Consider the following 27595-nt stretch of genomic DNA (forward strand, 5'->3'; position numbering starts at 1 on the left):
AATATAAGCAGTGAGAAATCCTTTAAAATACAGTACCACGTACAGCGTCCCTTCTGCTCTCACTAACCCTCCTTCCCCTCTTCCTCCACCCCCACAGCAGCTTTCCCTGTTGCCCCTGATAGAGCCCCTGATGGGGGTCAACTTTGCTCACTTTCCTCCCTTCGGCAGCGGGCAGCTGAACGGGGAGAACAGCCTGTCGGGATCCTTTGGCAGCGCTTCGCTGGGCGGCGTGTCAGACTACTACTCCCAGCTCATCTACAAGGTGAGGAGAGATCACTAGTTTATGCACATCCATCCCTTTCCCAGGTGGAGGATAGGAAAAGGAAATTTTTTCCTAGTAAATAAAATAGATAGCCGCACATTGTTGAATGCTCCTGTATACTAAAACAAATTTCCCTAGTTGGATCCAGTTACGATGTTGTGTGATTTGCCATTTTGTAGCAGAACAACTTGAGCAACCCGCCCACCCCTCCAGCATCACTCCCTCCCACGCCGCCCCCCGTGGCGAGACAGAAGATGGTCAACGGGTTCGCCACGGCCGAGGAGCTTACCAGGAAAGCTGCCGTCTTGGGTGGCCATGATGGTAAAGTGGGACTCAACATTTTCTAAATCTTCTTACTTCTTTGGAGATGTAATGCTGTAGTAATATTATAGATAATATTAGAGAGTGACCTAAAATGTATTATATATCAAAGAATCCCTACTGGGATTGCAATGGAAAAAGACAGATTTCTAAGGTCTGAAAATAAAAGGAACAATACATGTTTTACTTTCTCCCTATAGCGTTCCGGACAGAAAAAGACCTGCTGGCCCATGCCATCACCCAGGGGCCCAAGACGGTGGACGTCCCCGCCTCGCTCCCCACACCACCCCATAACAACCAGGAGGAACTTAGGTGAGCCTTTGGAGGACTTGCAAATCCACATTTCAATGGGAGTCAGGATAGTTCCTACCTGGTTTGAGCGAGTAACTGTAATTTTGCTTCTGAACAGAGAGTGGAGTATTAAACAGACTTATACCCTTCTGCACTACTGAGCCGAGCCAAGCTGTATTGCCCTGGCCTGGTTACGTGAAGGAGCCTAGTGGTTGAACTAGTTTCCCTGATTCTGTGTACATCCCAGGAGCCAGGACCACTGTGCGGACAGGGACACCCCTGATAGCTTCGTCCCCTCCTCGTCCCCCGAGAGTGTGGTCGGCATGGAGATCAGCCGCTACCCCGACTTGTCAAATGTCAAGGAGGAGCCCCCCTCCCCTTGCTCCTCCCCTGTAATTCCCATGCTGCCTAGCGCCAGCGGGAAAGGTAAGAATCACACATACACAACTTTCACTCCAGACTGAACAAGAGTTACAAAAATCTAATCCAATTTTATTCATCAGGTGTGAACTAACAGTGAAATGCTTAATTACAGGCCCTTCCCAACAATCCAGAGAGAAAGAAAATAGAGAAACAATAGAAAAGTAAAACACAATAATAGATACACAATGAGTAACGATAACTTGGCTATATATATACTGAACAAAAATATAAACGCAAAAATGTCAAAGATTTTACTGGCAACAACTCTGGTTGACATTCTTGCAGTCAACATGCCAATTGCATACTCCCTCAAAACTTGAGACATCTGTGGCATTGTGACAAAACTGCACATTTTCATGACCCTTTATTATCCCCGGCACAAGGTCTACCTGTGTAATGATCATGCTTTTTAATCAGCTTCTTGATATGGATTTGTGCACAAAATTAGAGAGAAATAAGCTTTTTGTGCATATGGAACATTTCATTTCATCAGTGTACAAGGGGTACTAGTACTGTGCCAGGGTACGAGGTAATTATGTACATATAACTAGGAATAAAGTGACAGATTGTAAACAGTACCAGCAGTGTATGTGATGCTTCATGCAAATAGTCCGGGTAGCTATTTAACTAACTACTTATCAGTCTTATGGCTTGGTGGTAGAAGTTGTTCAGGGTCCTGTTGGTTCCAGACTTGTTGCATCCGTACCACTGGTCGTGCGGTAGCAGAGAGAACAGTCTATGACTTGGGTGTCTTTGACCATTTTTAGGGCCTTCCTCTGACACCGCCTGGTATAGAGGTCCTAGATGGCAGGGAGCTCAGCCCCAGTTATGTATTGGCCTGTATGTACTACCCTCTGTAGCGGTTGGATGTCAAGCAATTGTCATACCAAGCGGTGATTCAGACTGTCAAGATGCTCTCAGTGGTGCAGCTGTAGAATTTTGAGGATCTGAGAGCCCATGCCAAATCTTTTCAGCCTCTTGGGGGGAAGAGGCGTTGTCATGCCCTCTTCACGACTGTGTTGGTGTGTTTGGACCATGATAGGTCCTTAGTGATGTGGACACTGAGGAACTTGAAGCTCTCGACCCTCTCCACTACAGCCCTGTCGATGTGAATGGGGGCGTGCTCGGCCCTCCATTTCTTCTAGTCCACGATTAGCTCCTTTGTCTTGCTGACGTTGAGGGAGAGGTTGTTGTCCTGGTAGCACACTGCCAGGTCTTTGACCTCCCTATAGGCTGTCTCATTGGTGTTGGAGTTGTGCGCAGCCACGCAGTCATGGGGGAACAGGGAATACAGGAGGGGACAAAGCACGCACCCCTGAGGGCTCCCCGTGTTATTTTATAGTTATGTTGGGTCATAAAAAGTTTTTCTTGTTAGTAATGGTAGCCATTATATTGGTAAATATCTTTAATAATCATTCTCAGGCCAGTATTGTACAAGCATCATTTGTGTTAGTTCCTCTGTAATATTAGATTGTCTGTTTGTTTCCCTCAGGGACTGAGATTAAGCGAGAGGTCACTGAACCCTCAAGCTCCTTTTTCGGGTCCCAATTCAGACAGGCTCCCTCCTGCTCCAAAGCTGGCCTGGTATCCATAGCTATCACCTTGAATCCGGTCGCAGCGGAGGTGAGTGGTTAAATGCAACTGTAAACAACCCATTTTGACAACTATAGTTGATCTGATCTTAGACACTAAATGGCAGTAGACATTCTGAAAACATACATACAGTTGAAGTCGGAAGTTTACATATACTTAGGTTGGAGTCATTAAAACTCGTTTTTCAACCACTCCTCAAATTTCTTGTTAACAAACTATAGATTTGGCAAGTCGGTTAGGACATCTGCTTTATACATGACACAAGTAATTTTTCCAACAATTGTTTACAGACAGATTATTTCACTGTATCACAATTCCATTGGGTCAGAAGTTTACATACACGAAGTTGACTGTGCCTTTAAACAGCTTGGAAAATTCCAGAAAATTGTCATGGCTTTAGAAGCTTCTGATAGGCTAATTGACATCATTTGAGTCAATTGGAGGTGTACCTGTGGATGTATTTCAAGGCCTACCTTCAAACTCAGTGCCTCTTTGCTTGACATCATGGGAAAATCAAAAGAAATCAGCCAAGACCTCAGAAAAAATTGTAGACCTCCACAAGTCTGGTTCATCCTTGGAAGCAATTTCCAAACGCCTGAAGGTACCACGTTCATCTATATAAACACCATGGGACCATGCAGGAAACGCGTTCTGTCTCCTAGAGATTAACGTACTGTGGTGCAAAAAGTGCAAATCAATCCCAGAACAGCAGCAAAGGACCTTGTGAAGATGCTGGAGGAAACGGGTACAATAGTATCTATATCCACAGTAAAATGAGTCCTATATCGACATAACCTGAAAGGCCGCTCAGCAAGGAAGAAGCCACTGCTCCAGAACCGCCATACAAAAGCCAGACTACAGTTTGCAACTGCATATGGGGACAAAGATTGTACTTTTTGGAGAAATGTCCTCTGGTTTGATTAAACAAAACTAGAATTGTTTGGCCATAATGACCATCGTTATGTTTGGAGGAAAAAGGGGGAGGCTTGCAAGCCGAAGAACACCATCCCAACCGTGAAGCACGGGGGTGGCAGCATCATGTTGTGGGGGTGCTTTGCTGCAGGAGGGACTGGTGCACCTAACAAAATAGATGCCATCATGAGGGAGGGAAATGATGTGGATATATTGAAGTAACATCTCAAGACATCAGTCAGGAAGTTAAAGCTTGGTCGCAAATGGGTCTTCCAAATAGACAATGACCCCAAGCATACTTCCAAAGTTGTGGCAAAGTGTCTTAAGGACAACAAAGTCAAGGTATTGGAGTGGCCATCACAAAGCCCTGACCTCAATCCCATAGAAAATGTGTGGGCAGAACTGAAAAAGCATGTGCGAGCAAGGAGGCCTACAAACCTGACTCAGTTACACCAGCTCTGTCAGGAGGAATGGGCCAAAATTCACCCAAGTTATTGTGGGAAGCTTGTGGAAGGCTACCCAAAACGTTTGACCCAAGTTAAACATTTTAAAGGCAATGTTACCAAATACTAATTGAGTGTATGTAAACTTCTGACCCACTGGGAATGTGATGAAAGAAATAAAAGCTGAAATAAATCATTCTCTACTATTATTCTGACATTTGACATTCTTAAAATAAAGTGTTGATCCTAACTGACCTAAGACAGGGAATTTTTACTAGGATTAGATGTCAGGAATTGTGAAAAACTGAGTTTAAATGTATTTGGCTAGGGTGTATGTAAACTTCCGACTTCAAATGTACATTTTAATAAACTACTGGGTAACCAAGCCAGACCATATGCAAGATAGACAAAATGGGTTGTCTCGCATAAGGCTGTTTGTATTGACCACGAACTTATTAGACCACCCTGACCCTTTCCGGACCTGTAGAACATCCCTGGCATGGTGGCTGCGGTGGCCGACCTGCTGTGTGTGAACATCCCCGTTAGCTACGAGGTGAGCTGCGGCCCCGAGCGTAGCTCCCTGGCCCTGCTGGCTGGAGTCAAGGTGCCTCAGACCAAGGGTGTGGACCACCACCACGCGGCCATGTTCCCCCAGCAGCCCCCCACCATGAGGTTCCTGAGACCCCCCGGACCGCACACCCATTCCGGAATTAGCCAGCAGCCACCTACCAGCGCCGGTCAGTACACACCAGCAATGCAACTTTAAACTACTGATAGTGATGGGAGAAATAGGTGTTTCTGGCCCACAGAGCTAGTTAAATCGTGGTGGAACCATATCTTTAAGTTAGCACTTTCTTTTACTGGTTTTCCTATTACTTTCCATACAAACAATTGTCTGTTTAGAAAAGATTTTGAACAAAGAGCTAGTCATGGAAACACTAGTCTGTGTGTGAGCCAGAGCTCTCTGATAGTCCTATCTAGCCTTTATTGATCATGTCCGAGATTTGAAGTTTAATGAAAATCCTAATGGTTGGGGATGATGAACCTGTTAGGTTTTCGGTTCCAGACTTTCAAAGTATAATATGGGTGACTTAATTGATTTTGAAGAAGCCATGTGAAATGACACAAATGCAATCGTACTAGCGGTCTTTTGTTCTTGTTCACCTGTCTTTCACCCAGGTGGTTTGATTGACGAATTGAGGTTGAAATTGCATGTTTTGTTTGTTGATACATTTAAGTGTTCTGCGATGTTGATGGTCAGTTTGATTGAGTTGTTTGTGTTTTAGGTCCGTCTGCCAGGGGAGACGGGCCTAAACCCCAGTGGTGCTGGAACTGCAAGGTGCTGGTTCTGGGAAACGGAGTCCGCAAGTCCACCAAAGACCTACCCTGCAGCAAACGGGTAAGCCCCAGATCAGTTGTTGCTCGACTGAAGCAAATATTTTTTATTTTACTATGCAAGTCAGTTAAGAACAAATTCATATTTACAATGGCGGCCAAACCCTAACGACGCTGGGCCGCCCTATGGGGCCGGTTGTGATGCAGCCTGGAATCGAACCAAGGTCTGTAGTGACACCTCTAGCACTGAGATGCAGTGCCTTAAACCGCTGCCACACTTGGGAGCCCCAAAAGTATTGTTAATTTGAACACATTTAGTCATTTGAATTGTATAAGCCTGAAGCCTCATACCTATCATGTCTACAGTATCAATTTGGTTGCTGAGGAATGAGATTTATCTGAGCCAAAAAAGTCAAGCTAAGGCCTGCTTTTATGAATTTATCAACCCCTCTTTGAGATTGACAGTTTTTTTTTGTTGCATTATTAAAATTCATGTCATCATTTGCTCTTAGTTCCTCAAGCCCTCCCTTATGTACCATCCATATAAAGAGCTCAAGAGCTTGAGGTTAAAGTATACTTTGAGGACTTCAAAGCATGCGACCTGCCTCAAGTCCTCCCTTAGGGGGGTACGTAGAAAACGGTTGCCTTATTATGCTAATCCCCGTTCCCTTTGGGGAAGTAATGATCCGCCCCAGAACAATTACCAGGTTAACTGCCTAACCCCCGAGGGACCACTGCCACGACACACTTCCTTATATACCACGGGAGGAGTCGAGATGGCCCAAGTTGAGCAAGCGGGTGGAGTATGTAAATGCAAGGCTGTTTAAATCAGGAGTTACCTTTGATGTCTTTCTCCTCTTCCTGCCAGCCCACACACACTATGCAAATGTCCCGACTCTTTATGGCGTCAACACAATGGCTGTGGCACAGCAGGTTCCCATATGTAGGATATCTTGAGGATCACATATGGGGTAGTAGTAGTTGTTTCTGGACAGTGCCGAACTGTGTGTCTCATGCATGTTCAGGCAGAGTGGCCTTGTCTGTGACCTGGGTCATGTTCATTAAGGCAAAACGTTTTGCAACGGAAAACAAAAATGAGTGTTTCTAATTGCACAGGTTGTTAATACCTGCCCGTTTCACTGAGACATTTCTTCCTTTTTGTGCCTAATGTACATGATGCTGACTTGTCTCTGCTTTCCACAGGAGAGACCGAACCATGCGGGGGGCAGCATGGTCTTCTGCAGCCATAACTGTTTCGTCCTCCACACCACTGCCACACAATCCAAAGCAATGGACAGTAAGGTGTGTATCTCTAACTGTACTCAACACTTATCTTTTGCTCTCTTAGCTTTTTGAGAGAACCTCACTGATACCAGTATGGTATGTAGAAAATCCTGAAAAAGTCCAGGATTTTTTTGTGTGGCATTTTCCAGGTCTGGAAAAATACTAAAATCTTTTTGGGGAAAATCATAAATTAATTTCATAGTTTCTGTTAAATTTATTCAGGCACATTTTATCAAAGGAATAAAAATCGACAGGATCGGAATGACACTTTAGTGCGTCTGTGTTTGCGAGCATCACCTGCATTTGTGCAAGACGAGTGTGCCGTTGCTCAAGTAGAACAAGACAGTCGGCATTGCAACAGCATGTAGGCCTAGCCTCTAAAAACTAGGTAGCCAATTCAAAACATATATTGTACCCCCTAAGGTTGATGTCCGCGCCCCCCCGCAAAAATCAAATTAACATAATAATTTTTTTATTTGTTGACTGATATATACAGACAGTTCAGAACAAATTTCCTTCAGATTATCTGTTGTTCCATTCGTTTGTATGGGTTAATAGCAGTAAGGCCAAAATGTATTTTATCATATTTATAAAAAAAATAAAAATTACTTCAAGGGGTCTTAAAATTCTAAATCAAATAGCAAAATGATCCTTGGTATGACCTTCCTAAAAAAATTCCATATAGCTTAGCTCCCCGGCTTAACCCATAAGTCTAAGTCTTTAGCTATTATTAGCATATAATGTTTCGTCATGCCCCAAAAAAACTTTCCACCGACACTTGCAAATAAGGCCATAATGTTTAACCATTTTGAATGATTCATGTTTAATTTAAAATATTATTTTAGAAAGAATGATTCACTTCGCTGTTGTATTATTTGGGATTCGTTCAATTCCAGTTGATTTGGATGTATGGGGCCATTGCAACTCGATAGAATTGTTTACTTTGCAGGCTGACTAGCATCTAAGGTAAATATGACTACGTAAACTAGAAGCATTTATGTTTGAAAATGGCCTACCATAGCCATTTGATCTTTGATATATTGAATGAGCGAATTATTTCAAAAGGCGTGAAATGTTATACATCAAGGGTGGTTAACCATTCTCCAGGAGAGCTAATGGGTGTGCAAGCTTTTATTTCTAATGAGTATGCAGGCTTTTATTCCCCTCCAACAAAACAAATTTCAGAAATGACCTGCTCAATCGGACCTTGATAAACGGGCTCTGATGTGTTTGAGCAGAGCTTTATCAAAAGTCTGCACACGCAGTAGCTCTCCAGACTGAGGGTTGACACAGTTGCCTAACAGGTATTCTACTGTGGGGGGGTTAAGTACCTTGCTCAACGACAGGAGATGGTAAATGTAATCAGAGAGCAGCCTCCCAGAGAACCTCACTTATAGCGACGTCGCCAGTTGTTGGTCATGGAAATGTTAAGTCATGAAAAAGTGTGTCCAAAAAAAAGAAGATTCCAGCTGTCAAAATGTGTATGAACGTTGGTATTCTTATAATGGGTTGGACTCATGGATTGCATGGAGAATGAGTGGATGTATGTGTTCATTTAAGCGCAGTCAAAAAGCAGGTGGAATATTTTAACATGGTCTCACAATGACCAAAGATGCCATTGCTGAGGAATTTGCATTGGTTTCCTAATGAGTAAACTCTCTTTCGCAGCCAAACATGTCTCCTCTCTTGCCGGAGTCGTCGGTCAAAGAGAGCCCGTCCAAGGTGCTCCACCAGTATAGCAACAACATGTCCACACTGGACGTCCACTGCCTGGCCCAGCTGCAGCCCAAACAGTCGCCCCCCTCCAGCCCCCATCCCATCTCCTTCCCCTCTGAGAAACCCAAGCCGGACACTCTCAAGGTGACGGTCAAGTTCAAGCCAAGGCCCAGGGCGGTCCACTCAGCCAGCGGGGGAGGTGATATGTCGCCGTACCACCATAAGCGCTGGAAGGGCCTGCGTTGGCGCAAGTGGAGCGTGCACATTGTGGTTCCCACTAGCAGAACCCTGCTGTCCTCTCTGCCCGGTGAGGACGAGATGGACAAGCTGCTGAGGAAGCTGGGCGCCTCTCTGCGTCCTGATCCCCTTCCCCGCGACCTTCGACGTTGCTGCTTCTGCCACGAGGAGGGCGACGGTGTGACGGACGGGCCCGCGCGGCTCCTGAACCTGGACCTAGACTTGTGGGTGCACCTTAACTGTGCACTGTGGTCATCGGAGGTGTATGAGACGCAGGCAGGCGCCCTTATCAACGTGGAGCTGGCGTTACGGCGGGGCATGGCGGTGCGCTGCGCCTACTGCCAGCAGACGGGCGCCACCAGCCGCTGCCACCGGTTGCGCTGCGCCAATGCCTACCACTTCACATGCGCCCTCAAGGCCCAGTGCACCTTCTTCAAGGACAAGACCATGCTGTGCCACCTGCACCGGCCCCGGGGCAGCGACAGGGCCGTGGCGTCCGCCACTAACCACCACGAGCTGCGCTGCTTCGCAGTGTTCCGCCGTGTCTACGTGCAGCGTGATGAGGCGCGGCAGATGGCCAGCATCATGCAGCGTGGCGAGCACCGGCACACGTTCCGTGTGGGCAGCCTGGTGTTCCACACTGTGGGTCAGCTGCTTCCCCAGCAGATGGCCGCCTTCCACTCTGCCAACGCCATCTTCCCCGTGGGCTACCGGGCCAGCCGCATCTACTGGAGCACACGTCACGGCAACCGCCGCTGCCGCTACCTGTGCTCGGTGGAGGAGAACGAGGGCCGGCCGGAGTTTGTGGTGCGGGTGATGGAACAGGGCTACGATGACCTGGTGCTCACCGGCGCCTCACCCAAAGGTAAGGGGGCGTGGTGGGGTGAGAAACAGACCTGGGGGGGGTTGCAACAGAAAATGTCCAGCTAGTCCATCTGTTTCAGTCAGTTTTCTTCCATTAAATGCCTTATGAACATGACCTTATTGACCTCACCCCTAAATATCCCGTTTGTTGTGTTGTAGGTGTCTGGGACAAGATTCTGGAGCCTGTGGCTGAGCGGCGTAACGAGTCTGGAACTCTGAAACTGTTCCCCGTCTACCTGAAGGGAGAGGACCTGTTTGGATTCACTGTCACTGCCGTCACCAGGATCGTGGAATCGGTAAGGGCAGAGATGGCAAGAGAGAGTAGAACGTTTTAGGTGGGTGTATACAGTGCATTCGGAAAGTATTCAGACCCCTTGACTTTACACATTTTGTTACGTTAGACTTATTCACAAATTGATTCAATCGTTTTTCCCCCCCTGAAAATCTAAACACGATACCCCATAATGAAAAATACAAAATCGGACCCTTTACTTACTTTGTTGAAGAACTTTTGGCAGCGATTACAGCCTCGAGTCTTCTTGGGTATGACGCTACAAGCTTGGCACACCTGTATTTGGGGAGTTTCTCCCATTCTTCTCTGCAGATCCTCTCAAGCTCTATCAGGTAGGATGGGGAGCGTCGCTGCACAGCTATTTTCAGGTCTCTCCAGACATGTTCGATCGGGTTCAAGTCCGGGCTCTGGTCGGGCCACTCAAGGACATACAGAGACTTGTCCCGAAACCACTCCTGCGTTGTCTTTGCTGTGTGCTTAGGGTCGTTGTCCTGTTAGAAGGTGAGCAGATTTTCTTCAAGAATCTTTCTGTACTTTGCTCAGTTAATATTTCCCTCGATCCTGACTAGTCGCCGAGTCCCTGCCACTGAAAAACATCCCCAAAGCATGATGCTGCCACCACCATGCTTCACAGTAGGGATGGTGCCAGGTTTCCTCCAGACAGGACACTTGGCATTCAGGCTAAAGAGTTCAATCTTGGTTTCATCAGACCAGAGAATCTTGTTTCTCATGGTCTGAGAGTCCTTTAGGTGCCTTTTGGCAAGCTCCAAGCGGGCTGTCATGTGCCTTTTACTGAGGAGTGGCTTCTGTCTGGCCACTACCATAAAAGCCTGATTGGTGGAGTCATGCAGAGATGGTTGTCCTTCTGGAAGGTTCTCCCATCTCCACAGAGGAACTCTGGAGTGACCATCTGGTTCTTGGTCACCCCCCTGACCAAGGGCTTTCTCCCTCGATTGCTCAGTTTGGCTGGGTGGCCAGCGCTAAGAAAAGTTTGTGGTTCCAAACTTCTTCCAGTTAAGAATGATTGAGGCCACTGTGTTCTTGGGGACCTTCAATGCTGCAGAAATGTTTTGGTACACTTCCCCAGATCTGTGCCTCGACACAATTCTGTCTCAGCGCTCTACGGACAATTCCTTCGACCTCATGGCTTGGTTTTTGCTCTGACATGCACTGTCAACTGTGGGACCTTTTATAGACACGTGTGTGTCTTTCCAAATCATGTCCAATCAACTGAATTTACCACAAGTTGTAGAAACATCAAGGATGATCAATGGAAACAGGATGCACCAGAGCTCAATTTCGAGTCTCATAGCAAAGGGTCTGAATACTTATGTAAATAAGGTGTTTCATATTTTTAATACATTTGCAAACATTTCTAAAAACCTGTTTTCGATTGGTCTTTATGGAGTATTGTGTGTAGATTTATTTAATCCATTTTAGAATAAGGCTGTAATGTAACAATTTGGAAAAAGGGAACCGGTCTGAATAATTCCTGAATGCACTGTAGCTAACCCAGTTTGGGTTAGAATTTTTTTCAAGGCCATTGGTTTGGGCAAATCAAAACATTTTTGTTAAAAGCACCAATACAAAATAGCTTCAACTCCATGAAGTGCTTTGAAGGAAAAGGCTTTTCACTGGCACAGGAGGTTCTCCATCAGACACTATTTTAGAATCTGGCTTTTCAGTTGATTATGAAAGCACTTTTTCAATCGAAGGTTAAGTGGTGTAAGACATTTCTTTAAAAAATTACCTGTAGGAAAAATAGTTCAATATATCCACTTACACATCATAATGGAAACCTGAAATGTACTATTGAGTGTTTAAATTAAGTTTAAAACTTTGTCATTATAAACCCTTAAACCACTTAAATGTTACAAAATATATATTTTTCATTGTGTGTGTGCGCGCCTGCATCTCCCAGCTCCCTGGAGTGGAGGCCTGTGAAACTTACACTTTCCGTTTTGGACGGAACCCTCTGATGGATCTCCCCTTGGCCATCAACCCAACTGGCAGTGCCCGCTCGGAACCCAAGACCTGCACCCATGTCAAGAGGTTGGTGTTAAGGTATTCTGTATGATTTTACCCTTAAGTTCCTGCCACTGTTTTAATCTCTGGAAAACGTTGTCTTTGTTCCATCCACAACAAGGTTTTCTCTCTTCTTCAGTATCCTCTTTATGCATGTTTTTTTTAAAGTCACTTCACAGATTCCTAGTTGTAAGAAACGAGTCATGAGGTTCCTTTGATTTAAATCAATGTAGCAAAAACAACCGCTTTCCTCCATCACTCTTTTCTTGTGAAGTCGTCATCCTTCATTGTCACGCCCATTTTCAGTATAAAGCTAGATGTTGGTATCCCTGCTAGGAAGGGTTCTGCTCTTAACCACACAATAGCTGCCTCTCCACCCAATAACTAACTCCTACTTGATTCTCGTTTGGTGAAACTCTTACGGCCTTCCCAGAGGCCCAAATTAAGCCCATTCCTGTACCTTTAAATGGACTGTCTCCATTAACAATGCCAGTTAGGAGTGGGCATAATCTGGGTTCAGGAAGCCCCCATACACAGTCCAACCCTACAAAAGTAGTACTGTAATTCTAACTTCCTGTTGTGGAAATGCTTCAGGGTGTCTCATGTGTTTTGGCTTCTCTTTCTGTAGATCTCACACTTTGTCCAGCACCGGCGGCTCCTCTAAGTCCATGCAGACAGTTGGCAGCGTGGGTGTGGTGGAAGCACCAGAAGAGGTGACCCCCAAGCAGTTTGCATCCATCCCCTTCCAGTACCGACGCATGAAGGCAGAGTGGAAGAGCAATGTGTACCTGGCACGCTCCCGCATTCAGGTGGGCACCTTTGCCACTCTGTGCTAGGGCTACATGCGGTCTCTACACATCACTGATGCAGATTCAATATACTTCTTTAACCTGTTTGGGATAGGGGGCAACATTTTCACTTTTGGATGAATAGCGTGCCCAGAGTGAACTGCCTCCTACTCAGTCCCAGATGCTAATATATGCATATTATTATTAGTATTGGATAGAAAACACTCTGAATGATGTCTGTGAGTATAACAGAACTCATATGGCAGGCGAAAACCTGAGAAAAATCCAACCAGGAAGTGGGAAATCTGAGGTTTGTAGTTTTTCAAAGCTTAGCCTACCGAATACACAGTGTCTATGGGGTCAAGTTGCACTTCCTAAGGCTTCCACTAGATGTCAACCGTCTTTAGAAACTTGTTTCAGGCTTCTGCTATAAAGGAGGGGGGAATGGGAGCTGAATGAGTCAGTGGTCTGGCAGAGTGTCTCAGGCTCGTGACGCGCGGTCCCGACAGAGTTAGCTCTCGTTCCAGTGCTTTTCTACAGACAATGGAATTCTCCAGTTGGAACATTATGTTAAAAACATCCTAAAGATTGATTCCATATATCGTTTGACATGTTTCTACGACCTGTAACAGAACTTTGAGTTTTTGTCTGGACGTAGTGCTCGCGCCTCATGAAGATGGGCTGAACACGCTAACAACAAGTGGCTATTTGGACATAAATGATGGACTTTATGGAACAAATCAGTCATTTATTGTCGAACTGGGATTCCTGGGAGTGCATTCTGATGAAGATCATCAAAGGTAAGTGAATATTTATCATGTTATTTCTATGATCTATGATGTGGCTATATGCAAAATCACCGGATGTTTTGGAATCAAAACATTACTGCACGTAACGCATCAATGTAAACTGAGATTTTTGGATATAAATATGCACATTATCGAACAAAACATACATGTATTGTGTAACATGATGTCCTATGAGTATCATCAAAGGTTAGTGATTCATTTTATCTATATTTCTGCTTTTCGTGACTCCTATCTTTGGCTGGAAAAATGGCTGTGTGTTTTTGTGACTTGGCTCTGACCTAACATAATCATATGTTGTGCTTTCGCTGTAAAGCCTTTTTAAAATCAGACACAATGGGTAGATTAACAAGATGTTTATCTTTCATTTGCTCTATTGGACTTGTTAATGTGTGAAAGTTTCATATTTCAAAAAAATATTTTTGAATTTCCTGCGCTGCCTTTTCAGCGGAATGTTGTGGAGGGGTTCCGCTAGTGGTTGTTTGCGTTCTAAGTCGAGTTAAGTTGTTTGAGGTGTTGACCCGCACTGTGTCTGTCCTCTGGCAGGGGTTGGGTCTGTACGCCGCCAGGGACATTGAGTCCCACACCATGGTGATTGAGTACATCGGTACCCTCATTCGCAACGAGGTCGCCAACCGGATGGAGAAGATGTATGAATCCCAGGTGAGTTTAGATAGACATTTTTACCACAAGACTAGATACACTACATGTGTAAGGCCATTCTGCGGTGTGCTCGATTGTATATACCTTTAAGCAACGGGTGTGGCTGACATAGCTGAATCCACTCATTTGAAGTGGTGTCTAAATACCTTTGGCCATAGTGCCTCCAGAAAGTATTCCCATTACAGCCTGAATTTAAAATGGAATAGAATGTTGATATTTTTGTCACTGGCCTACACACAAACCCCATAATGAAAAGCTGAAATGTTTTGAGTCAGTAAGTTACATGGACTCACTGTGTGCAAGTAGTGTTTAACATGATTTTTGAGTGACTGCCTCATCTCTGTACGGTCCCTCAGTCGAGCAGTGAATTTCAAACACAGATTCAACCACAAAGACCAGGGAGGTTTTCCAATGCCTCGCAAAGGGCACCTATGGGTAGATAAACAATTATTTACAAAAGCAGACATTGAATATCACTTTGAATGGTGTATCAATACACCCAGTCACTACAAAGATACAGGTGTCCTTAACTCAGTTGACCCCTCAGGGATTTCACCATGAGTCCAATGGAGACTTAAAAACAAGAGTTTAAATGGCTGTGATAAGAGAACACTGAGGATGGATCAACAACATTGTAGTTAGTGCATTCAGACCCCTTGACTTTTTTTACGTTAGCCTAATTCTAAAATTGATACGTTTTTTTCCTCAATCGACACACAATACCCCATAATGACAAAGCAAAAACAAGTTTATTTATTTTTAAAATCACCTTTACTCAGTACTTTGTTGAAGTACCGTTGGCAGTGATTACAGCCTCAAGTCTTAGGTATGACGCTACAAGCCTGGCACACCTTTATTTGGGGAGTATCGCAGATCTTCTCAAGCTCTGTCAGATTGGATGGGGAGCGTCGCTGCACAGCTATTTTCAGGTCTCTCTAGAGATGTTAGATCAGGTTCAATTACCAGTCCAGGCTCTGGCTGGGTCGTTGTCCTGTTGGAGGGTGAACCTTTGCCCAGTCTGAGGTCCTGAGTGGCCAAACTGAGCAATCGAGGGAGAAGGGCCTTGGTCAGGGAGTTGACCAAGAGCCCGATGGTCACTCTGACAGAGTTTCTCTGTGGAGAAGGGAGAACCTTCCAGAAGGACAGCACTCTACCAATCGGGCCTTTATGGTAGTGACCAGACAGAAGCCTCTCCTCAGTAAAAGGCCCGCATGGAGCTTGTCAAAAGGCACATAATGGATTCAGACCATGAGAAACAAGATTCAACTCTTTAGCCTGAATGCCAAGTGTCATGTCTGGAGGAAACCTGACACCATCCCTTTGGTGAAGCAGGTCCTGAGTGCTCTGGAGCAGGTTTTCATCAAGGATCTCTCTGTACTTTGCTCCATTCAGCTTTGCCTCGATCCTGACTAGTCTCCCAGTCCCTGCCGCTGAAAAACATCCCCACAGCATGATGCTGCTACCACCATGCTTCACCATAGGGATTGTGTCAGGTTTCCTCCAGACATGACACTTGGCATTCAGGCTAAAGAGTTGAATCTTGTTTCTCATGGTCTGAATCCATGATGTGCCTTTTAGCAAGCTCCATGTGGGCCTTTTACTGAAGAGAGGCTTCTGTCTGGTCACTACCATAAAGGCCCGATTGGTAGAGTGCTGTCCTTCTGGAAGGTTCTCCCTTCTCCACAGAGAAACTCTGTCAGAGTGACCATCGGGCTCTTGGTCAACTCCCTGACCAAGGCCCTTCTCCCTCGATTGCTCAGTTTGGCCAGGCGGCCAGCTCTAGGAAGAGTCTTGGTGGTTCCAAACTTCCATGTAAGAATGATGGAGGCCACTGTGTTCATGGTGACCTTCAATGCTGCAGAAATTGTTTCACTGTCATTATGGGGTGTTGTGTAGATGTTGAATTCATTTAATCCATTTTGAATTCATGCTGTAACAAGTCGAGGGGGATGAATACTTTCTGAAGGCACTGTATCTACAAGACAAGCATGGCCATTTTGTATCTTACATATTTGATTCTATTGCTGTGCTGCAGAACCGTGGAGTCTACATGTTCCGCCTGGACAGTGAGCATGTTGTCGACGCCACCATAACAGGCGGACCAGCAAGGTAGGAGTTTCTACGTTCTGAATACATAATTTGACCCCCACTTATGTTACATTTCGATGCTGAGGTCAAGCTAGTCATTTCACTAGCATTTAGAAAAGTTGTTTACCCTTTATCATCCTCAGATATATCAACCACTCCTGTGCCCCCAACTGCATCACTGAGGCCGTGAGCTTGGAGAGAGGTGTTAAGATCGTCATCAGCTCCTGCCGTAATATCCAGAGAGGAGAGGAGGTAAGATATGTACCTTTCATTAGCAATATTACTTTATATTGGGAGTAGAGACTGGGAATGAATTGCACTGTAGCTACCTCAAACATGAATAACAATGGTCTCGTCATATCAAGCATGCATAGATATCTTTATCAAAGTTTTGCATGTCGATAGAGCTGGATTGAACTGATTTCTCTCTCTCCCTCTTAGCTGTGTTACGACTACAAATTTGACCTGGAGGACGACCAGCATAAGATCCCTTGCCACTGTGATGCAGTTAACTGTCGGAAATGGATGAACTAGAACAGAGTTGCGGCAAAAGACGGGCAACGAAACTTTAAAATTACACACACACACGTGCATTCCTTATAGGCTTGTTGGTTGATATGCTATTACTTTTTTTAAAACAATTTAAATCGGGGGAAGAGACTGACCGCAGAACTGTTAGAGGAATCAAAAGGCAGAAAGACTATTTTTATTAAGGCAGTGAGCTGAGTCTTTCACTGCAAAAAAGAGTAGAGATGGATTTTTGTTAATATTAAAAAGTGTGAGGGGATTGGGGCTGGGGTAGAATTCACCAGTTGACCAGGAGAGTTTTGTACTGGCCACCGCCTTACTTAGTTAGAGAGGCAGGTCCTCCGGATTAAGAAATATATACATATATAGTTACAGAAATGTAGACGCCACTGAACAAGGAATGTACAGAGAGGACTTCCTTAGGGACAAAGCTAAGGGATTATTAACTTGCACTAAAAACAAAAAAATTGTTAAATACTTGATTCTATGAGTCAGTTTGTTTTTGATTTATGTAAAATAAGAGATTTTTTTCGTATTTATTATCAAATGAAGTTATTTTTTTAAATGAGGAGAAAGAGTCACCGGCAAACTGCAGCCCAGTCTAATCAGAACGTGTTGCTATATACAATGTGTAAATATCTGTAAAAGACGTAAATAATCAGCCAAACGCTACCTTAGCTTCATGGCTGTTTGGATGATTCTTTAGTTTTTTTTTTCAACAAAAAAAAGTATTTAAGAAGGATATCATTGTACAAAAGTCCAGAGTATTTTTGTTTTATTTAGAATGTAGTTGCATTGACTCGAGCAATCTAAGAATTGCACAGAGCACCAATCAGAGACTGTTACATCCTAACCCTTAGTTAATCAGATTTGAACGTAGAATTAGAGAACTGTGAATTTAGGTTGGAAACCACCCACACCATCGGTTAGCTTCTTTAACTGTATCATACGCACAGTAGTCTGATTTACCTCATGCAGTTAATTAACAGACACATGTTTAAAAAATGTCTTTTAGTTGCAGGGGACTCCATTATGCTTTTGACAAAATGTGTTGTTTACATTTCTTTTGAATAAGAAACGTGCTGGCTAGTTGAGATTTTTTTTTAATATGATTTACTTCTTGACTCAATCACAAAAGTCAATCTGGTACTAGCATTTTTCTGACCAGTTTGAAATGAAGTTCATTTGTGTACATGGCATGTATGTTTTCAAATTGTATATAATTTTCCCTCGTACAATATTCAGACCTCTTAACAGTATGTGTCTTTTCTTTGTCCTGTATAGTAGTATCTAATGTAAGAAGAAAAAAATGGAAGGTTTTTTAAAGTATACAGAGTGTGATGGGTTGTGGAATCAGATCATTTACAAAAAATAAAATATTTTACATCTGAAATTTGCCACTTCTCTACTGTGGGAGGAAATGGACCAAACTTTAATGTCAATCAATTGCAAATTAGACAAGGCATGTTTCATACTTCAATTAACATTTATTTGGTTGTCTCATTTGCAAGAGAATTACTCAACRGCACAGCGTACATTTGGATAAGGAAAAAAAATCATAGCTCACTAGAACAGTGCAGGACAGATGGCTAGTATGATCCAAGACTGCTATATACTTTGAGAAATTGAAGACTATCACTGCATTTCCACTTACCCTATTCAACATGATTTCCATAGACTGCACACAATGTTGATCTCTTGGTCAATAAACCTGATGTAGTATAAAGTACAGCTAATGCAGTGTAGCCCAAGGCTCTCCAACCCTAATCTTGCACACCTGATTCTAATAATTAGCTGGTTGTAGAGCGGAATCGGGTTAGTTAAAACTGTGGTTGGTGCAAAAAACCTACAGGATGGTAGCTATCCAGGACCAAGGTTGGAAAGCCCTGGTCTAGCCTATCAACAGTTTCAAAGAAGTTGCCGTGCACAATTCAAGGGTATGACAAATACATAACTTCAAACAAAATTCCAGTGATAAATATTTGTACAATAGAAAATTTCACTAAATAAAATTAAATACTGTATGTCATAGTAATTCAAGTGGAACTGACAGCATTGTAACATGAAATCTGTTCATATACACCCCCAGGAAGATTTTTTTGTTTTACATTTTCACGTATTCATAGAATGTTTGGGAATGACGTATAGTAAGGCATTTGTGAAAATTCTATAGCAATACAGAGTGGGAAACAGCTGTGCTTTTAGAGAGTTAGACACTAGAGTAAATAAAACCTAATCTGTCTTGTCCAGGACCTGAGTCTCCGCAGACCGGTGCCCCGTAGGCTTATATGCAATTAAGCCATTTGCCACATGGGCCTGGCATAATTCACTTTGAACTGGACTGTGTTTACAGGCAGTAGTAACAGCGTGACTTTAGAATGCATTTGCCAAACGCCATAAAATACACTTGAATTGATTTCTGCAAATATGTACAGTGCCTTCGGAAAGTATTCAGACCCCTTGACTTTTTCCACCTTGTTACGTTACGTGCTTAGGGTCGTTGTCCTGTTGAAAGGTGAACCTTCACCCCAGTCTGAGGTCCTGAGTGCTCTGGAGCAGGTTTTCATCAAGGATCTTGCTTAACTTTGCTCCGTTCATCTTTGCCTCGATCCTGACTAGTCTCCCAGTCCCTCCCGCTGAAAAACATCCCCACAGCATGATGCTGCCAGGTTTCCTCCAGATGTGACGCTTGGCATTCAGGCCAAAGAGTTCAATCGTGGTTTCATCAGACCAGAGAATCTTGTTTCTCATGGTCTAAGATTCTTTAGGTGCCTTTTGGCAAACTCCAAGCGGGCTGAGGAGTGGCTTCCGTCTGGTCACTACCATAAAGGCCTGATTAGTAGAGTGCTGCAGAGATGGTTGTCCTCCTGGAAGGTTCTCCCAGCTCCACAGAGTGACCATCGGGTTCTTGGTCTCCTCCCTTGCTTGTCCTATGTTGCTCTGCGTGTGCTCACTGCTCATCGATTGTCTGTATTGTAATTGTTTTAATAACCTGCCCAGGGACTGCGGTTGAAAATTAGCCGGCTGGCTAAAACCGGCACTTTTACTGAAACGTTGATTAATGTGCAATGTCCCTATAAAAATTTAACTTAAACCAAGGCAAGAGAATTGGCCGCCCGCCCGTTTGGCGGCAGCTCTAGGAAGAGTCTTGGTGGTTTCAAACTTGTTCCATTTAAGAATAATGGAGGCCACTGTGTTCTTGGGGTCCTTCAATGCTGCAGACATTTTTGGGTACCCTTCCCCAGATCTGTGCCTTGACACAATCCTGTCTTGGAGCTCTACGTACAATTCCTTCGACCTCATGGCTTGGTTTTTATTCCGACATGCACGGTCATCTGTGGGACCTTATATAGACAGGTGTGTGCCTTTCCAAATCATGTCCAATCAATTTAATTGCTCAATTTCGAGTCTCATAGCGAAGGGTCTGAATACTTTTGCAAAAATGTCAACTCGTTTTCGCTTTGTCGTTATGGGGTAGGTTGTGTAGATTGCTGAGGATTAGATTAAGGCTGTAATGTAACAGAATGTGGAAGAAGTCAAGGTGTCTGAATACTTTCCGACGGCACTAAAATACCACGGGAGTCCTCTTACATTTGGGAACTTCACGGTCCTATTGATCAAACAATAATGAAAAGGTAGGCTCTCTCTCACTCAGTTATGCACATCAACAAGGGGTGTGTTTTTGTAAATTCACTCGAGTGCGATCTGGGTGTTTTGGGCACTCCGGCCGAGGAGTAGGGTTGATCCGAGGCTTCTGACCTCACAACGGCACCCAAGCTAACTGGCTAAAGTTGGCTAACTTGCTACTTCCAGACACCACTCTGACCATTTACTCACCCTAGCAGAGCTGGTTATGCTGTTTATGTTATCTAAAGTGTTGCTGACTTCTTTTTTTTTACTGACTGCTCGTTCATAAATTCCTCAGTTATTCTGCGCTATGGCACACTCAGACAAGAGTGCTCTGAAATTGGAGTAGATAGCCAGAGCGAGTTTACGAACGCAAGAGATATGCTAACTGGAGCCGTTCAAGCTCAGCCTAGCTAACTCGCAAAGCGATTCACATTTCATGCTTGCTTACCAAATGACACCTGCATCCCTAGCCACAAAAAAACGATGCGGGGGGAAAAGTCACGAAAAAAATTCTAGCCCAATGACCACTCAAAACCCTCCCAAAAGGCCTGAAGAGTAGCAAAAACATTTTTTTTAGCAAGAGAGGAGTTGCCATATCTATACAATAAAAAAAATTCCCCATATTGTTATTGAGCGAATTAAGGAATATCATAATGACGTTAGAACAAAATTTGAATGTGGCAAGAGAAAAGAACTCGCCAGAATTGATCAATGGATGTCGATTTAACTCGTTTGACAAGGGGGTTTGGTATATGGCCACGGGCTGTTCTTATGCAACGCAGAGCCGTTAGCCGCTATATAACCACCAATGTTTTGTCTTACCCGTGGTATATGGTCTGATATACCACGGCTTTCAGGGCTCAAACCAGGTTTCTAATTGTAATTATAAACTGGGTGGTTTGAGCCCTGAATTCTGATTGGCTGAAAGCCATGGTATATCAGACTGAATACCACGGGTATGACATAACATTTATTTTTACTGTTCTAATTACGTTGGTAACCAGTTTATAATAGCAATAAGGCTCCTCTGGAGTTTGTGATATATGGCCAATATACCACGGCTGTGTCCAGGCACTCCAACAGAAGCAAATGTATAATTCTCTACATTTAGCTTGTCAGTTTCATTGAGAACTTTCCCCCGTAAAAAGAACCACGTGAGGGCGTTCCATAACTTCCATTTCAAATTTCCACCCGGACAGCCCCTGAGACCCAAGAACTGAGCATGCATAAAGCACTTCACTTGATACCGTTGTCTTTAAGCAGTCAACATTGGAATGCAGTTTAAACCACCTCGGAGCGAATATATGTAGTGCGCCCAGTCTTTTTCCAGTGCTTTGTGTGCATTATTTCTTGATTTGCATCAGTTCTAGCGCATTAATGTTTATGGAAAAAGGTGTTTCCATAGCCTACCTACAACTGGTAAAAAGTTGCCACAACGAGTGCACATGCTGCTTGCTCTCCTCTTGCTCACGTGACTCAGCCAATAACTCTAGTGCTCTCAACACACACACTCCTCTGGTCCTCCCTACCACTCACTCAGCAACAGCCTGCCTCACTGCCTGACCGTCAGCAGCAGGTCTCAGGAAAAAATATTTTTTAAGAGAAAAGCCATGGCAGCTGCAGTGCAACTTAGCCCAAAAACCCACAACAAATACATTTTCACCCACAACATTGTTTTCAAAGTGGCGGTAAAACTGCAAACATGGCAACAATGGGTCACTCACCCACTCCTCCAATGGCATGACATCTTCCCAATGTTAGGCTCCGTGTTTTTAGCTTGCTAAATAAATAGATACTCTAGCCTATTAGCCACGTTATGACTGACTTCTGATCATTGCTAGTTTGATTGTATTGACATTCCCAGCCTTAGTTATTTTTGTCCAAAATATTGAGTCATTGAAACTAAAACAGTGCATCCTGATTGGGTGGATGCAGCAAACTATAGTGTAGTAGGCCAGCTGTGCAATATTTGCAATATTTCTGGTATTGGTGAATTATATTGAACTGCATCCAGCTATTCTGCCAACAATGGCTTACTGTACGTCATGGAATTTTCAGTCATAAACCTTTATGAAGTTGTCTGTTTCATATCTGAAAAGTAGTTAAAACGCTGCCAATTCCACTTTAATAACAGATTGTAATAAGTACAGAATAAAATTACTCTAAAACCAGGGTCCTAATACCGGTAGTCCAAAGTTCTTAGTTAACACCTTTTTGGGACTTACACAATATTAATTGTCTAATGCAAGACTGCTGTGCAAATTGGATAAAATTCATTTAAACATGATTGTACTTTCTTTTCTTCTTTTTTTTTTTATCACTTGCATGACACATTCTAACACATATGACAAGGAATTGTTCTCAGGGGAAAAAATGGAGTACTAATTTCCAAGAGGGGAAGTCATACAAATGCGGTTGAGACTACAGTGTACTCACTCTGTGCACTTCAGGGAGGCTGGAACCAGTTATGAAGACAAACAGCATTCATTCTCCAAGAACACAGTCCGTATAATTAGTTCCATCCCCCTTTCCTTGTCACAGCAGCAGCGTGCAGTATTCCCCCCTCCATCCAGAGGGGGGCAGTCAATGTCTGGAACCTTACTAGTCGCGGCGTATCAACATCAGCCCTCCAACTGCCACTGCTGGGACTGAGAGCCATCACAGATCGCCATGGCAACGTATCCCTTGGGGCTGATTGTGTCGACCACGGCCAGGCATTGGCCCACTGAGACTTGATATAGCCGGTTGCTCTTCTGGAGATGGTTGGAGAAAGAGGGGGCCATGTGTTACATAGAGAATGGAGGGAGAGCCATTGGAGACTTTATATAAGCATTTTCTACTGATTCCAACACAGCATTACTGTACCTAATAAAAAGGTTAGCCCAGAGCCAACTGGTGGTGGTCGAGTAGAAGTTGCCCTTCTTGCCATCATCATGATGCCCCGTGGTACCAGCCAGTATAAAAACCACAGTAATACTGTAGTATTAGTACTGGTCTGGTGGTGGTAGCAGCCATTACTATAGTCTTATCTGTCTATACAGATATGGGGACAATTTGATTTAGCAACAGTGTGGTTGAGTGAGGGCAGGGGGTCTAGTTAACTCACCCCCAGGGTCCACTGCTGGGAGCCTCCTGAGCCGTGACACTTCATGAGACGGGGCGGGTCAGACGAGCGGATTTCGGACATGTCCAGACACAGCAGGCCAGTCAGGATCAACTCGTGCTCCTCATCATAGGCCCACTCCTAAGGGAGGGAGGGGCAGAAAAAGTGGGTGAGTGAGAAAGAAAGGCCGATGGATTATATAGTGTACAGTTAAAATTCTATACTGTACAGCGCCTAAAAAAAAGTATTCACCCGCATTTTGTTGCATTACAGCCCAAATTTAGATTGTGTAGGCCAGTGACACACACAAAATCCCATGTCAAAGTGGAATTATATTTTTCTAAATGTTAACCAAAACTATTCAACCCCTTTGTTATGGCAAGCCTAAAAAGGTTCAGGCGTAAACATTTGATTAACAAGTTGCATGGACTCACTGTGTGCAATAATAGTGTTGAGTATAATTTCTTAATGACTACCTCATTTCTGTACCCCACCCATACAATTATCTGTAAGGTCCCTGTGAATTTCAAACACAGATTCAACCACAAAGACCAGGGAGGTTTTCCAATGCCTCGCAAAGAAGGGCGCCTATACAAAAAAATAATAATCTACTCCATATTTTCAAGCATAGGCAAAATCGTAGGGCAAAACCTGGTTCAGTCTGCTTTCCACCAGACACTGGGAGATTAATTCACCTTTCACAGCAGAACAATAACCTTAAAAACAAGGCCAAATCTACAGTTGAAGTCGGCAGTTTACATACACTTAGGTTGGAGTCATTAAAAGTCATTTTTCAACCACTCCACAAATTTCTTGTTAACAAACTATAGTTTTGGCAAGTCGGTTAGGACATTACTTTGTGCATGACACAAGTAATTTTTCCAACAATTGTTGACTGTACCTTTAACTTCTTATGGCTGCAGGGGCAGTATTGAGTAGCTTGGATGAAAGGTGCACCCATAGTAAACTGCCTGCTCCTCAGTCCCAGTTGCTAATATATGCATATTTATTATTCGTATTGGATAGAAAACACTCTGAAGTTTCTAAAACTGTTTGAATTATGTCTGTGAGTATAACAGAACTCATATGGCAGGCAAAAACCTGAGAAGTTCCACTTCCTGTTTGAATTTTTTCTGAGGTGGCAGATATTCAACCAAGCTCTCATTGAAATTACAGCGAGATATTGATGAGTTTTCACTTCCTACGGCTTCCACTAGATGTCAACAGTCAATAGAACTTTGTCTGATGACTAATGTGAAGGGGGGCCGAAGGAGACAGGAATTTGTCAGGTCTGCCACGAGCTGACCATGCGTTCACATGAGGAGGACCTCCGTTCCACCGCTCTTCTGAAGTCAATCTAATTCTCCGGTTGGAACGTTATTCAAGATGTATGTTAACAACATTCTAAAGATTGATTCAGTACATCGTTTGACATGTTTCTACTGACTGTTACGGAACTTTTGGACATTGTCACGTTATAGTGGACGCGKTTTGTGACTTTGGAATTGTTTACCAAAKGSGCTAACCAAAGTAGCTAATTGGACATAAATAACGGACATTATCGAACAAATCAAGCATTTATTGTGGACCTGGGATTCCTAGGACTGCATTCTGATGAAGTTCATCAAAGGTAAGGAAACATTTATCATGTATTTTCTGGTTTCTGTTGACCCCYACATGGCGGCTAATTTGGCTATTGTTCTGAGCTCCGTCTCAGATTATTGCATGATTTGTTTTTTTGAAATCTGACACCGCGGTTGCATTAAGGAGAGGTATATCTATAATTCCATGTGTATAACTTGTATTATCATCTACATTTATGATGAGTATTTCTGTTGAAACGATGTGGCTATGCAAAATCACTTGATGTTTTTGGCGCGTCACATTCACTAGTTCCAATGTAAACTCAGATTTTTTGTTTGTAAATATGAACTTTATCAAACAAAACATGCATGTATTGTGTAACATGAAGCCCTATGAGTGTCATCTGATGAAGATAATCAAAGGTTAGTGATTAATTTTCTCTTTTTCTGACTGCTATCTTTCGCTGGAAAAATGGCTGTGCTTATTGTGGTTTGATGGTGACCTAACATAATTGTTTGTAGTGCTTTCGCTGAAAAGCATATTTGAAATCGGACACTTTGGTGGGAATAACAACAAGATTACCTTTAAAATGATATAAGACACATGAATGTTTGAGGAATTTTAATTATGAGATTTCTGTTAGAATTTGGCGCCCTGCACTTTCACTGGCTGTTATCATATCGATCCCGGTAGCAGGATGCAGCCATAAGAAGTTAAACAGCTTGTAAAATTCCAGAAAATGATGTCATGGCTTTAGAAGCTTCTGATAGGCTAATTGACATCATTTGAGTCAATTGGAGGTGTACCTGTGGATGAATTTCAAGGCCTTCCTTCAAACTCAGTGCCATTTGCTTGACATCATGGAAAAATCAAAAGAAATCAGCCAAGACCTCAGAAAGAAAATGGTAGACCTCCACGGGTCTGGTTCATCCTTGGGAGCAATTGCCAAATGCCTGAAGGTACCACGTTCATCTATACAAACAAAAGTACGCAAGTATAAACACCATGGGACCACACAGCCGTCATACCGCTCAGGAAGGAGACGCGTTCTGTCTCCTAGAGATGAACGTACTTTGGTGCGAAAAGTGCAAATCAATCCCAGAACAACAGCAAAGGACCTTGTGAAGATGCTGGAGGAAACAGATACAAAAGCATCTATATCCACACTAAAACGAGTCCTATATCAACATAACCTGAAAGGCTGCTCAGCAAGGAAGGCGGCACTGCTCCAAAACCGCCATAAAAAGCCAGACTATGGTTTGCAACTGCACATGGGGACAAAGATTGTACTTTTTGGAGAAATGTGATGAAACAAAAATAGAACTGTTTGGCCATAATGACCACCGTTATGTTTGGAGAAAAAAGGGGGAGGCCTGCAAGCTGAAGAACACCATCCCAGCTGTGAAGCACGGGTTGGCAGCATCATATTGTGGGGGTGCTTTGCTGCAGGAGGGACTGGTGCACTTCACAAAATAGATGGCATCATGAGAAAGAAAATTGTGGATATATTGAAGCAACATCTCAAGACATCAGTCAGGAAGTTAAAGCTTGGTCGCAAATGGGTCTTCCAAATGGACAATGACCCCAAGCATACTTCCAAAGTTGTGGCAAAATGGCTTAAGGACAACAAAGTCAAGGTATTGGAGTGGCCATCACAATTCCCTGACCTCAATCCTGAAGAAAATGTGTGGGCAGTACTGAAAAAGTGTGTGCGAGCAAGGAGGCCTACAAACATGACGCAGTTACACCAGCTCTGTTAGGGGGAATGGGCCAAAAATCACCAAACTTATTGTGGAAGGCTACCCGAAAGGTTTGACCCAAGTTAAACAATTTAAAGGCAATGTTACCAAATACTAATTGAGTGCATGTAAACTTCTGACCCACTGGGAATGTGATGAAATAAATAAATCTACTATTATTCTGACATTTCACATTCTTAAAATGAAGTGTTGATCCTAACTGACCTAAGACAGGGAATTTTCACTAGGATTTCAATGTCAGGAATTGTGAAAAACTGAGTTTAAATGTATTTGGCGTATGTAAACTTCCGACTACCAAAAAGAGCTGTTCCTGAATTACAGTTTTGACTGATCTGTATGAAAATCTATGGGAAAACCTGCAAATGGCAGTCTAGCAATGATCAACTTGACAGAGCTTGAAGAATTTTAAATAGAGAATGTGCAAATATTGTACAATCCAGGTTTACCCAGATAGACTCCGCTGTCATCGCTGCCAAAAGTGCTTCTACATAAACTCAGCAAAAAAAGAAATCTCCTCACTGTCAGCTGTTTATTTTCAGCAAACTTAACATGTGTAAATATTTGTATGAACATAATTTAACAACTGAGACAAACTGAACAAGTTCCACAGACAAGTGACTAACAGAATAATGTGTCCCTGAACAAAG

At 43.5% G+C, this 27595-nt stretch overlaps 2 protein-coding genes across 5 annotated transcripts in view; one reads left to right on the forward strand and one right to left on the reverse strand.

The window, feature by feature from the left end:
- kmt2ca (lysine (K)-specific methyltransferase 2Ca) overlaps positions 1-21064 on the forward strand; it is a 233193-nt gene extending 212129 nt beyond the window's left edge. The window contains 16 exon segments of the mRNA XM_070435637.1: positions 98-262; positions 442-583; positions 784-895; positions 1122-1300; positions 2790-2920; positions 4733-4982; positions 5532-5644; positions 6784-6882; positions 8533-9682; positions 9841-9977; positions 11895-12025; positions 12627-12807; positions 14139-14255; positions 16291-16364; positions 16487-16595; positions 16785-21064. Coding sequence (XP_070291738.1) covers positions 98-262; positions 442-583; positions 784-895; positions 1122-1300; positions 2790-2920; positions 4733-4982; positions 5532-5644; positions 6784-6882; positions 8533-9682; positions 9841-9977; positions 11895-12025; positions 12627-12807; positions 14139-14255; positions 16291-16364; positions 16487-16595; positions 16785-16877 — 3183 coding nt within the window. The 3' untranslated portion in view covers positions 16878-21064.
- The window catches only part of LOC111953468 (polypeptide N-acetylgalactosaminyltransferase 11), a 53641-nt gene continuing 46802 nt past the window's right edge, over positions 20757-27595 (reverse strand). For 3 of the 4 annotated variants that reach the window (XM_070435607.1, XM_023972768.2, XM_023972767.2), the window contains 2 exons: positions 23608-23745; positions 20757-23254 (listed from right to left, as the gene is read on the reverse strand). In XM_070435607.1, coding sequence (XP_070291708.1) covers positions 23123-23254; positions 23608-23745 — 270 coding nt within the window. In that variant the 3' untranslated portion in view covers positions 20757-23122. Of the gene's footprint in view, positions 23255-23607; positions 23746-27595 lie in introns of those variants that run through there. The other variant, XR_011474310.1, reaches the window with a different exon arrangement.

Source organism: Salvelinus sp. IW2-2015, linkage group LG27 (assembly GCF_002910315.2).
Source record: "Salvelinus sp. IW2-2015 linkage group LG27, ASM291031v2, whole genome shotgun sequence".
Taxonomy (NCBI): domain Eukaryota; kingdom Metazoa; phylum Chordata; class Actinopteri; order Salmoniformes; family Salmonidae; genus Salvelinus; species Salvelinus sp. IW2-2015.